The sequence below is a fragment of the Protopterus annectens genome, chromosome 9.part0 (assembly GCF_019279795.1).
Source record: "Protopterus annectens isolate FY-2018-M chromosome 9.part0, PAN1.0, whole genome shotgun sequence".
NCBI classification, from domain to species: Eukaryota; Metazoa; Chordata; order Ceratodontiformes; family Protopteridae; genus Protopterus; species Protopterus annectens.
Genome location: NC_056743.1, coordinates 441188943 through 441201206, shown reverse-complemented (window position 1 = coordinate 441201206; position 12264 = coordinate 441188943). Strand labels below are relative to the sequence as shown.

At 37.6% G+C, this 12264-nt stretch overlaps 1 protein-coding gene across 1 annotated transcript in view; it reads left to right on the top strand.

The window, feature by feature from the left end:
• The window catches only part of PLAT (plasminogen activator, tissue type), a 106127-nt gene that overhangs the window by 15479 nt on the left and 78384 nt on the right, over positions 1-12264 (top strand). The window contains exon 2 of the mRNA XM_044082983.1: positions 10314-10416. Coding sequence (XP_043938918.1) covers positions 10360-10416 — 57 coding nt within the window. The 5' untranslated portion in view covers positions 10314-10359. The remainder of the gene's footprint in view (positions 1-10313; positions 10417-12264) is intronic.

The window sequence follows — 12264 nt, the reverse complement described above, 5'->3', positions numbered from 1 at the left end:
ATGTTCATAAATTCTTCGCCTTAAAGGCCTTTCTGTCTTCCCTATATATATGGCATAGGTATCTGCTACAAATATTACCTTTAACATTCTTATTGCCTTTACTCTGTCAAATTAATAAGAAAGCATTGCACGAATTAAGGCACAACTCATTTCTGTTACGTTACAAACTTGTTGTGCCAGTCAGAGCAAGTTATCTGAATGACCCTTACTTGACTGCTGTGTAATTCTTCCAAAGTGCTGCTGCATTTAAATTTAAAATCTTGGACTGCTATACTGAAACGCATCTCTAGGACCCACAATCAACCTACAACAGCTGAAGTACAAATGTAGGTGTAATGGTTTGTATAGTGAGTGTGTATATTATTTTGTAATATAAACATGTTCATATGAGATACCCAAGATTCTGCTTACCTTGAGGCTGGTATAATGGTTAAGATGCTTACCTTAAAGACACAAGGTACAGGGTTGATTCTCACATGGATAGGCTTAAATGGCCCTCAGGGGCAGTTAGCCTAGTACTAACCTACGAACTTTGGAGTTGTATTAATCAGCCTCATATAATTTATTTTATTTAATTTATTATGAAATATAGCTGACCATGTGCTGAATGCCAGGTTTTACAATACTAGGGGTGCAGAAGAAGAGAATCCTCACAATGGCCCAGGAAACATGGGTTTGACTGGTGCTTGAGGACCTTACTGGCAGAAAGGAAAGGCAGTGATATTTTACCAGCTCACTTATCCTGGGGAGGGGAATGGTTATAAGCAGGGATTACAGGGTGGTTTTACTACAGGTATGTATCCCATCCTTACAAATGCCAAGGGCATCCACAGACTGACATTCTCGACTGTACCAACCTTATATCACTGCACATCAGACACTGGGGTGAGGAAATGAGTAGGGAAGAGAAATAAAAAATCTCTTGGGTCACAAGTATGGTGCTGCACTGGGAGGCAACAGAAGGCTTTCAGAATAATTTTGCAGGGGTCAGGGAAAGGTCCCAGCATCCAAGATCAAGGAGAGGCACCAGCAGTAGCTGAAGGTGTGCTCCATAGAGGCCAAAAAAGTTTAAAAAAGAAGAATATTTCTAGCTGAGAATTGCTCACTTGCCCAAACATTAACTGGCCAAGTGACACGACCAAATTCCACAGCCTGGAATTGCTGTCTGCCTCTCTGCATACATAAGGTAGAATGGGTGAAGTGTTGTTATTACAGATGCTGTTCCCTCACTTTATAAAATAAAGAGTGAGAATATGTGGTCCGGGACTTACTACATAAAATAGAGGGGTACTGGGGGTTCCCCCAAACTTACTCATTATTACAGTAATTGCAGTTTGATGATTATTGAATAAAGAAGTTCAAAACTTCTGCAAACTGAAATTAGCAAGACGAGCTTCAAAGCACACACACACACATCCACCACCTAGTTTATTTATGTGTTTGTTTGACTGTTTATTTACGTATTTACTTACTTAATTACTTTACATTTGTTAACAGGTAAATGAACTGATCCAAAGACCCTTTTCAGTCATGACCTGAACCAGTAAGGCAACAATAAAATATTTGTGAAGACAAAAACAACTTAATAATAGAATGGAATCATACAACAGATATACATATCAAACAACTTGCCAATATGAAAATATTTTTGTATTTTCTCTAAATTAAAAAAAGAGAGTGTAGTTGTTTTCCCTGCATTCTTTCCATCCCCACATCCCATGTTACACAGTCCACCTCTGTTGTACTCCAAAGAAGAAATGTTTAGCATAGCTTTTTGAAAATGAATCTTTATATTCTTTAAGCTCTTCTTGTATTATTTTTTCTGAAACTATCCTATGAGCTATAATGTTAATTTCAATCACATTTTTGTTTTACGTATGCTAGGTGCTTATTAAAACAAAACAGTTACAAAATAAAAACTGCACACATGTTAAAATACCATTCCAGACAGGGAAAAGGAGTAATTAACAGCAGAAACAGGCATCTGTCTCCAGTTCTAGCTATTTGGTTAGTTTTCTGAAAAAAACGTTTTCTTCCCTCAAACTCATAGTGAATCGGTCAGTGACTGTTAAACAAAGGTAAGGCACAGCTGCTTGTCATGTGATTTTTGTTATGAACTTTAATTCTCCATCTCTCTAGTCCGATCTTCTGCATTAAATATCTGTTAGCCACCTACCAACCCCCCCCCCCCCCCCAGAGGTTGTAACAGTGACCACATGGATTCCACTGAATACATGCTCCAGATATCTGTTGAAGGTTATTCTTCTAAACTCAATTCTGTAGGTTTCATTATGCGGAAAAAAAGCTTTGAAATAATGTGTCATGTAAACTGTTTTTTTTTTTTTTTTTTTTTTTTGCTGTCTGGCTATTTATATTTGGTTCTTGATGAAAGTTCAAAGATGATAAATGCTTTCCTTATTGTAGTGAAAATGTAAGTGCAATTAGGAGGAAATATATACTAACTTCAAAATTGCTATATCTTGGGCAATTTCCCTTTCTCCGAGGTATACATAACATATGATTTCTGCTTCCTTTTATATTACACGTGATAAAACAAACTAATTGTAACAAAAAGTAGTCCAGCGTTTCTACATTTTTGAGCAGAGTTATGTGCCCAACAGCTGCAGATTTCACAAAGTGAGGTTACGTCACACAAACTCGTATTAAATCTGATACCCATGGCCCAGGTGGGCAGCTGAAGTCTGATTCTTCTAAAGACTATAGAATGCTGAATTTCTGCATTTATGGCTACCATAATCAACTGAGCACTTTTTTAATTTATTTGTTTACCAGGTAAGCCTACTGGAAACAATTTACCTTTTTAGTGGTGGATCTGGAAGCACTGTCTAGTTAAGTCACTTATTCAGAGTGACACAGCAGGCAAATGAATATTCAAATGAATATGCAATACTCCGCAGAGGATACCGCTACTATGGAACAAACTTTTCTTCCACATAAAACAAAGTTAATCCCTGTCAATTTCAAACTCAACTTAGATCTACGGATGGGAAACAGACAATTTACCCCAGGACAGTCCCTGCACCAAGTATGGACAGATGCAACTCCTAAATGCTTTATCCCATGCATAGCCCCCTCAAATTATCTATAGCATGATACCAATTATTCTCATTGGGGTAATATATAATTATCAACCACAGGATGAGTAAGGTCAGTGTGTAACCAAATGGGATAGGTTATTTTCAGCACAAAAAGAGGAACTGGCTACTCTTAAAATGGCCCTTAAGGGCAGCTAGCCTAGTACTTGCCTTTGAACCTATGAGGGTGGGACATAATAAAACCCTGCGCCCTGGAGAACAGGAAGTAGCTCATTAAGCGCTCGGAGCTTTAGTCCCCTGCACTGACAAACTCTCTGCATACACACTTTTCCATAACAAATTACCTCACCAGATACCTCTCCACAGCACCTGATTTTGCATACTGCCCCTCATAAAATTTTTGATTTTCTGGTAAATCAGTGATGACTACTTTATGTGACTAATGCCAGCCATTAAAGTTTCATACCTTTTATTCTTCAGAAAATGCATGTTGGTGCAAAACTTGTTCTATTAACTTTCTAAGTGAATTAAAGTAATTTTCAAAACATTTTCCTTGATTTTGGGCCTTTGTTCTCCCATTACTTTTGCCTTTACTTAAAATTCTTGAGTAAAGAAGTTGAGATGTCTCACAAGCATTTAAATATTTTTGAACACTGGTTTGTGCACTCATGAACAGTTGGGAATGTAACATTTCACATTCATTTAACATGTTCAGCACTTTTTAACAAGTCAGCTAGACTGGAAAGCAGATAGAATTTAGACAATCACATTAACAGATGCTATGTATTTGTAAATATAGAGCTCCTAATCACATTTCCCATGTTTAATAACAATGCAGTGTTGTAAAATTGTTATATATAATTTGAAGAATGTGCACTACCCCAGAGAAAGTCGTCGATCAATATCCACTCAGCCCGTTTTCCACAGATAAAAACTTTGAACCAAGATAAACTTCAGTTATCCATTTATTGGTTCACTCTGACCGTAAACATTAATATCCGGAGCCCACACACAACCCCTAAACCCAGCACCAATTTGCATTGATTCTGCCAACATCATTTACATTCCCTTACATTTTTCATCTGTTACTTTATTTTCCCACTCTGATTCTGGACCCAATCCAGCCCATGTTGGTTCTAGCACTTAACTGGGTCCTGTGCACTGCAAACAATGCCTTAAAGTCTTGACAGTCTGTCTTGTAGTGCAAACTATTAGCAAGAAAAATTTGGATAACTGAAAAGACTAGATGTACAGTCAGATGGAAACAGACACCGTCTGCAAGAGACACAATAATTCATTCCAGTCTTGTGAGCTCTTTAATCACAACCTCCCATGTTGTCTACTTCATAAACGTGATGACTATGTATTAAAATACTGCAGTCTAACAGGCTGTGGCTCATGAAAAACCAGCAGGTCTCTGCCTGCTAAACTGAAAATGTTATTTCCAGTGTGCTTTACAGCTGTCATATTATATAATGATTGTGAGAGAAATATAAATCAAAATGCATTTGACTTATTCTGTGAGAACTGAAAGATATTCCTCGTCACTTTTAGGTAGCAGGGCAGCTTGATAAGATCTCTGCCTAAGAGCTCCATAGTGCAGGGATTCAAGCTTTCCTGACATTTGATCATATGACTCTGGTCACTGTATGCAGTTTTGCATGCTCTCACTGTATTTCAGTAGGTTTTCTCTAGGTACTCTGATTTCCCCCCAGAAACGTGGGTTAGTTGGTTACTCTAAAATGTCTGTATATATGCTGTATTTACTATTCCCCTTGGGGAACCAGTCATGGCTGAAAAGAGTCTTAGTAAGACCAATTGACAAGTATATACATTTAAAAATTAAAATGAAATTGCTGTTCCCTATTTTCTGATTAGTGTAAAAGTGGCAAACAGTATAGTTTTGTGTGATCTCCAAATAACTGCATTGACAAATCTACGCTGGTGTAAATTACAGAGCTGACCAAGACTATATGGCATTTTTTCTCCATATGTATGGTAGTTGCGTAGTCCGCGATCTGTGAGTCACAATATTTGTCCCACAAAGCATAGATGATTCATTTGGCTACTACCTGAGGAGCAGCTTTCAGAGGACAAGTCTGTCTACTTTAAGGTGGATGCTATGTTTAAGTATTGAACCAGGCCTCAAAAGACCAAGTCTTTCCACTGTTTGCTGTATATCACCAAGTAAACCATCACCTCCCTATGCTGTTGACTGAAAGAAAAACTTACCTACAGGATGCCATACATAAACCAAACCATTGAAAATATCTAGAAAAAAGGGGGAAGGTCACCTGCTACATATGGAAACAAGGGAAGAATTGTTCCTCGCCATGTTACTGAAAACAGACAGAAGCCTCAACAAACGTCTGCTTACCCAACACTTCCTGTAGCACCAAAGCAATTACGGAGACTGGAGGGGGAAGTTTAAAGTACTCTGACTTATGTCTTGCCAAGCAGAACTGACCTTCAGCCAAATGCTGTCAGACAGAATCCATTTAGTGATCACCAAAAGGGAGACTGAAAATGTACATGGGAATATACAAATGAGCAACTGTTTGCAGCTCTCAGACACTAAAGCAAAAGGTTGTTCGTAGAAGTTATGCCAATTGTAATCTGCCATGCTAGCTTGGGAAAATTGCTTTAGTGGGAATGAATATTTTATTTTCCTTTCTTTAAAAAAATGGCAGCAGTTCATTTACAGTGGAACTGACATATAGAGAAGACACTGAAATAATAACTTGGTTCATGAGCATCTAGCAGATTGACCTGGGTTTGACTCTCATAGTGTCACAGTGTGTAAAGGTTTTCAGACATCCATGAATACATATTAAATAAATTAAAACTTATTAAAATAACCTGCTTATACACCACATTGCATTTATCAGTACAGACTAATATATGTGGTTGACATGTCTGGAAGAAAGACATGCTTTGTGTCTATGCTGAGTCATTTCCCCTGCAGTTTTCTCTTCATTTAAAAGGCCCCTTGTAGCCTTTGTGTTTCTGCTGTACTGTACTATTAAAAATAGATTTACCATAGTATACAGGATGGCACAAATGTGCAATGAATCACAATTTAGCTTATTAGATGCATCAGATCTTGGTTCATTCTCATAACTAATCCCTTGCATGTAGGCTGTCTGGGCTTAATCAAGTCAATTATAACCTACACTACTCGGTACAACTAGAAAAAGCTCTTTGCCTTAGCTGGCCTTGCCAGACTAATAGACTAAAAGAGACAGTAGTAAAAAGTGATAACTGTTTTTGCATCTTTCAGAAGCTGTGCATTTTGCTTGTAAATATAGTAATCTGAAATAACTTCTGATACTTCTGTATATGACGTTAAAACAACTTAATTCATGCGGTTCTTAATTTACAGAGACATTAGATGGTAAAGGGTAGAAGTTAAAAAAGAGTGAATAAAAAGAGCATTTTGTAGTCACGCCATTTAGATGGGTCTGTTTGCTCAGTCATGGCTATGTCATATAAACGTACTTATAATATATGACACTTGGAGAACCACTATCTGCAAAGCATCAGGAAACTCAGATTTTCACAACTAATTATTCAGATTCTAGGTGTAAATAAAAATCTCCTGTACACCCTAAGCGATAAAAAAAAAGTTATGACACCTTGGGGAAAGTTTACATTTAGATGGGGAAAGCAGTTTCTTGGTCACGGTGTGATAATGTTTTTTTTTTTTTTTCTTTTCTGAAACCTGGCTTTCAAGTTATCAGTCTTGAAAGCATTAGTTGAGGGCCTTATTGTCGATGCTCTGATGTGTTTATAACTAAATTACTGAATTGTGCAGTGGAATTTTATTCTTAAGTGCTTTCCTTTGCTTTGGTCGATGATGGCTCGCAGAGGGGGAATGATGAAACAGTCAGCACCATCCCCTTTATTTGTTGTCACCACAGATCATTTAACAAATTAATCAACAACTAACTGCATATTTCTGATGCATGCCTGCTGGTCTCATGAATGCAGAGCCCTGGGATTCTATGTGACTGAAACAATTAAGTAAACAACCAACTGTGGACAAACAACATATCTGAACTACATGGCGGTTTGATGCGCTGACTCCTTAAGGAAGCAAAATTATTTGCCTGGTGTAATAACCTATTAGTACTTTTGTTATTCTTAAGGATAAACTCACCCTTTTCATTTTGTTAATTCTACTAGTACAGTAAGCCAGCTTCCATGGCTTACAATTTGATGGGCAGTGACTACCAACACCTTGCCCTACTGTTACTGGAGAGCATTTGACCAACCTTTTGGTTCACACAGCTGGGAGAGGAGGGAATGTACTGGACATAACTCATAAAATTCTTGACTTTATGTTTTCACTCACTTCTCAAAGTTTTGCAAGGTATTGGAAAAGAAATAGAAATAGTCAAGTTAACAGAAGCTTAGAACCTTTTTTAGTACCCCCTTTTCATTCTCAAATCCACGGGAAAAAAAGAAACAAGACTTCTTGATTTTTGCTGGAAATAGTTAATTCATAACATGATCATAACAAAATATTCAATGGGGGCAGATAAAAAAAGAACAAATAATAGGAAATCAGCAGAAAGGATATGAAAAGTATACAATATAAACAGACTTAGCAGGAAGGCTTTGTTAGATATGTCTTAGACATGAGGTAAGTAATTATATGTATAATTAAACCACTGAATGTTACTAAAAGCAGATAACAACCCCTGTAGGTTTGTGCAGAGTTTATCATAGAGAAGATATTACTTTCAACTACTTTACTGAAACATTAACACAAGGGTCAAATCAGAATGGAAAATAGAAGTAGATGACTTACACTAGATGTAACTTCTTTCTCCAGTATCTCTTCATCCTTTTCAGGGCCATGGGTGGATCCATTGAGTATCCTGACAAACAGTGGATGTAAGGCAGTCAGCTAACTAATCCTGAATGAGATTCTAGTTCATCACAAGGCACATGTACATGTGCATGCACACACACACACACACACACACACACACACATACACACACACACACATCTATGCACATCCATGCGAGCACGCATGCGCGCACACACACACACACACATACATACATAATCCATATACACACATCTGTGCGCACACACGCACACATACACATCTATATATATATATATATATATATATATATATATATATATATATACACACACACACACACACACACACACACACACACACACACACATCTATGCACGCACTTGCACATCCATGCGAGCACGCATACACACACACACACACACACATACATACATAATCCATATACACACATCTGTGTACACACACGCACACGCACACATACACATCTATATATACACACACACACACACGACTTTCACTCACACATTGTAAACATACCTAGAGGCAAATTAGAGGATCACTGGTTCACATATTGCATTTCTTAGGGATGTCAGTGGAAGCAACGGCACTCAGTGAAAACCCACATAGACGTAGGGCCGTCTGCAACCCCAGCCAGGCTCTGAACTGTGAGGTAGTAACACAACTGATGTGCTTCTGTGACTAGCTATAAGTAAATGCTATCTCAGTATTATTGAGTGGTAGATTCAAAATATTCTCCACTTTTCATACAAAGGACAGACTGTGTGTTTTTCTTATGAATTTTGCAGATTTGTACAGTAGAACCCAACTGCCTGTTTGAACGTGAACCAATTTTTGAAACTCAAGACTGATGATAGTCACATATTCCAGCATCTGTTTCTGCTACACAGACTAAACCATCTTTTATAAATCTGTTCTGGTCCATTGCTAGCAATCGTTATTTCATCCTAATTCTTAAAGCGATTTGTAGCTCATGTTACCTTATGGTAATGTCACACTGGAAAAGCAAAATTATTGTGGCTTTTTTTTAAGTAAAAGTTTATGAAGTTTTTTATTAAAAAAACTTCCAAAAAACAATAAGGAAGGGAAAGCTGGAAAATACATCATGGCACCTGACTCATCAAATGCTATGATATATATAGAAATGTCAGCAAATCACTTTAAGAATTTAGCAAACAAAGAAGACACTTTTGTTTCCACTGTCAGGGTATTCTTATATAGGTGTAGGTGTTAGGTACAGTTATGTGGAAGTGTGCCACATCTTCAAGTAGAGCAGAGTGAGTTTAATCAATGAACTGTTAATGTGGTGTGTTCTGTAGGCAAGGGTTTGATTCCTTCATTCTCTGCTATGATACTCTGAGCAGAATAAAAATTTCTGTGTTGTATTGCTGCTCCTTAAAATGAGCACTATTGAACCACTGTCAAAAAGGTAAAACAATTGCCTTTTTCAGGCAGACTGTAGTTTATACTGAACAAACTAATCTACAAGTTTTCTTATATGGACTGATGTCCTCTGCCTTACTAGCAGATCTAAAACAACAAAGCAAAACTGCAGATACTCTCACCATTTTGGTGGCTCTTACCCACAGACTTGTTGCTGGAGAAGAGGGTTTTTCATTTATCAGTCTCTTTATACAAACCCTGTCTTTCAGCAAACATATGCAAAACTTGCTCTCACTTCTAACTTCACCAAAGAGTGCAAAGGACATTTCTTTAACCTAGCTATATGTAATTGCTCTCCCAGCATAATGAAGTACAATATTCAAAATATTTAATAAACTTAATGTATAAAGTACCATTTTCTTGATAATGTTATTGCAAATTTAGGCCTAATCTTGACTTTACTAAACTTTGGCTGTATTCAGATATTACACAGGCAAGGCATATAAAAGAACATCTGCTTACTGGTTATATATACTTTTGACTGTTAGCTTATGGTCTGACAACATATCACATGCCACACTGTCATCAAGTGCATGTCAGTTTCCTGCACATGTGTACAATGTGTTCAGTGCACCTTCGTACTTTTATTTTTGCTGTACTTGTCTTTCTACATTTCAGCCAGTCCAGTCACAATGAACAATGATTGTATGCTCATGGCCAAATGAATGAGTGAATGAATGAATGACTACAACTTGACATGTCTTACAGATTATGCCTAAAAAGACACACTCATGCCAAGTGAGTCTTTCTGAGTTTACAATGAGAATACAAATATCATTCAGAACATTAACTATCCAGTGAGATTGCAAACATCCGCTTCATTCTTTGTTAATGTCTTGTAGATTTTTTTCTGCAGTTTTTGCAATGACTTTTTTTCTGAGCTTCACAATGACTGCACACCAAAGACAGTATAGTAAAAAGCTTGAGAAGTACATTCCCTTTCCTTGTCTTTTTAGGTGAACTGATTGTGAACTGCAGAACAGTAACGTGAAAATCAACAGAATGAAATTTTTGTGCTTCCTAGCCATTGTAACCATTGCTTCTGCTTCATCCATGGAGGTAATGTTAATAAAGTTTACAATTATTCATTTTACAGTGGCAGAAGTATGTAGTGATGTCATGGCAGTCATACAAATTCTCACATATCCACACAGAAATATATTTGTGGTGCCATACCTTGAATATCCAGCAGAGGGCAGTCATTTGTTGAGGACTCATATATTCCAAATGTCTAGGATAAGAGGCAAGCCTTTGGATGCTCATTCATTCTGACATCTTAGGTTTGTTCCCTAAGCTGGATCACTACTGGTGTAGATGGCTGCTTTACCTGTGTGTCAACAGGTTGGTAGCTGAACAATCTTCATTTAACCAAGGAAGGAGTGCAGTTGCTCTTCTGTCCAAAAAGAAAAAGTACTGCACCTTCATGAAATATATTACAAATTAAAAGCAAGACGGTGTAATGTTCAGGAATGTTAAGTCCAAAAATACACTTGTAAAAGTATACATTAATTCATCATGTTCAGAAATTGGTTTCCATATTTGTTTCCTTTATTGACTCTTGTTTAAAGAAAAAATATGCCTGTCATATCACTGGAAAAAGAGATACGTGTGCACCTTATATCATACGTTTTCTTTATAACATCCTGGAGTGCAGTAATTTGATTGACTTCATATTGTCTAAAATAAATGATAGTCTCACAAACTAAAAATTAATGTAAATAATAATGATTAGCAGGTGTTTATTATGACATTTCAAATGTTCATGCATGTTCTTCAGAGGTGCTCAGGGTCCTTACTGATATGCTGATATGGGATATAATATTATGGAGAAAATGCAGTCAGTGCTTTGGGGGGTGGTAGACAGGTGATGAAGAAGAGATCTAATGCAGAGAGTTAATGTAAGAGATGTTTTGTAGTGTGTCAAAAGGCAGTTTAAAAACTGGCTGTGAATTAATGGTGAAGATAAGATATGATTATGGTGCACAAGGGGAAATGTGCCAAGGTACCTAATCAGTATGAGATGTGTCCGCCAACTGTTTAGTTCCACGCAGAAGTAGGTTCACAGGGTTGTTACTAGGCTAAAAACCACTATGGTCCTTACAAGCATAGCCATTCACCCCAAATTGAGTCCTGGGCATGTTAGTAGGGAAGTAACTAAGGATTTGCAGGGGGTGTAACTTACAATAATATTTTTCTTTTTGAGCACCTCTGTCCATGAGGGACATTGGGGTCAACTAGGGATAAATTTATGATTTCCCATTCAGCTGTCAAGGTTTCATTTGAATAGAGTCAGGGATGAACTCTATTTTATATGGATAGGGAGCCTAAAGTGAAGGGATCCTTTGGGACACATATCTGTCTCTTCAACATGTACTGTTTACGTCACAAGTGACGTTCAGATCCAAGGATCTAGTGTTTCTGGTAATGTTTGTTTTGCACATGTGCAACAAATCCATCAGGGTTGTGTCTGATGAAGCCCTGTAAGCAAGGAAAAGATTCTGTCTCAGCAGCCTGTAGGAGACTGAATACAGAGGCAGAGCATTTAGGCAATCAGTGTAGGACAGGGTATTCATGCCCTGAATTCTCTTGGTGAGAAACCTCTGCGGGTGTTCCAGCTGTTGCCAGTGTCTAGTTAGATAGGACAGGGTATTCATGCCCTGAATTCTCTTGGTGAGAAACCTCTGCGGGTGTTCCAGCTGTTGCCAGTGTCTAGTTAGATAGGACAGGGTATTTATGCCCTGAATTCTCTTGGTGAGAAACCTCTGCGGGTGTTCCAGCTGTTGCCAGTGTCTAGTTAGATACTTGCCAAAGGGGATATTGTATTCAATGACTGGGCTGATGAAGTACAGCAGCACTATAACTTCCTAGCACCTGGATGCACCTGTAAATGAATATAGAATGATTTTC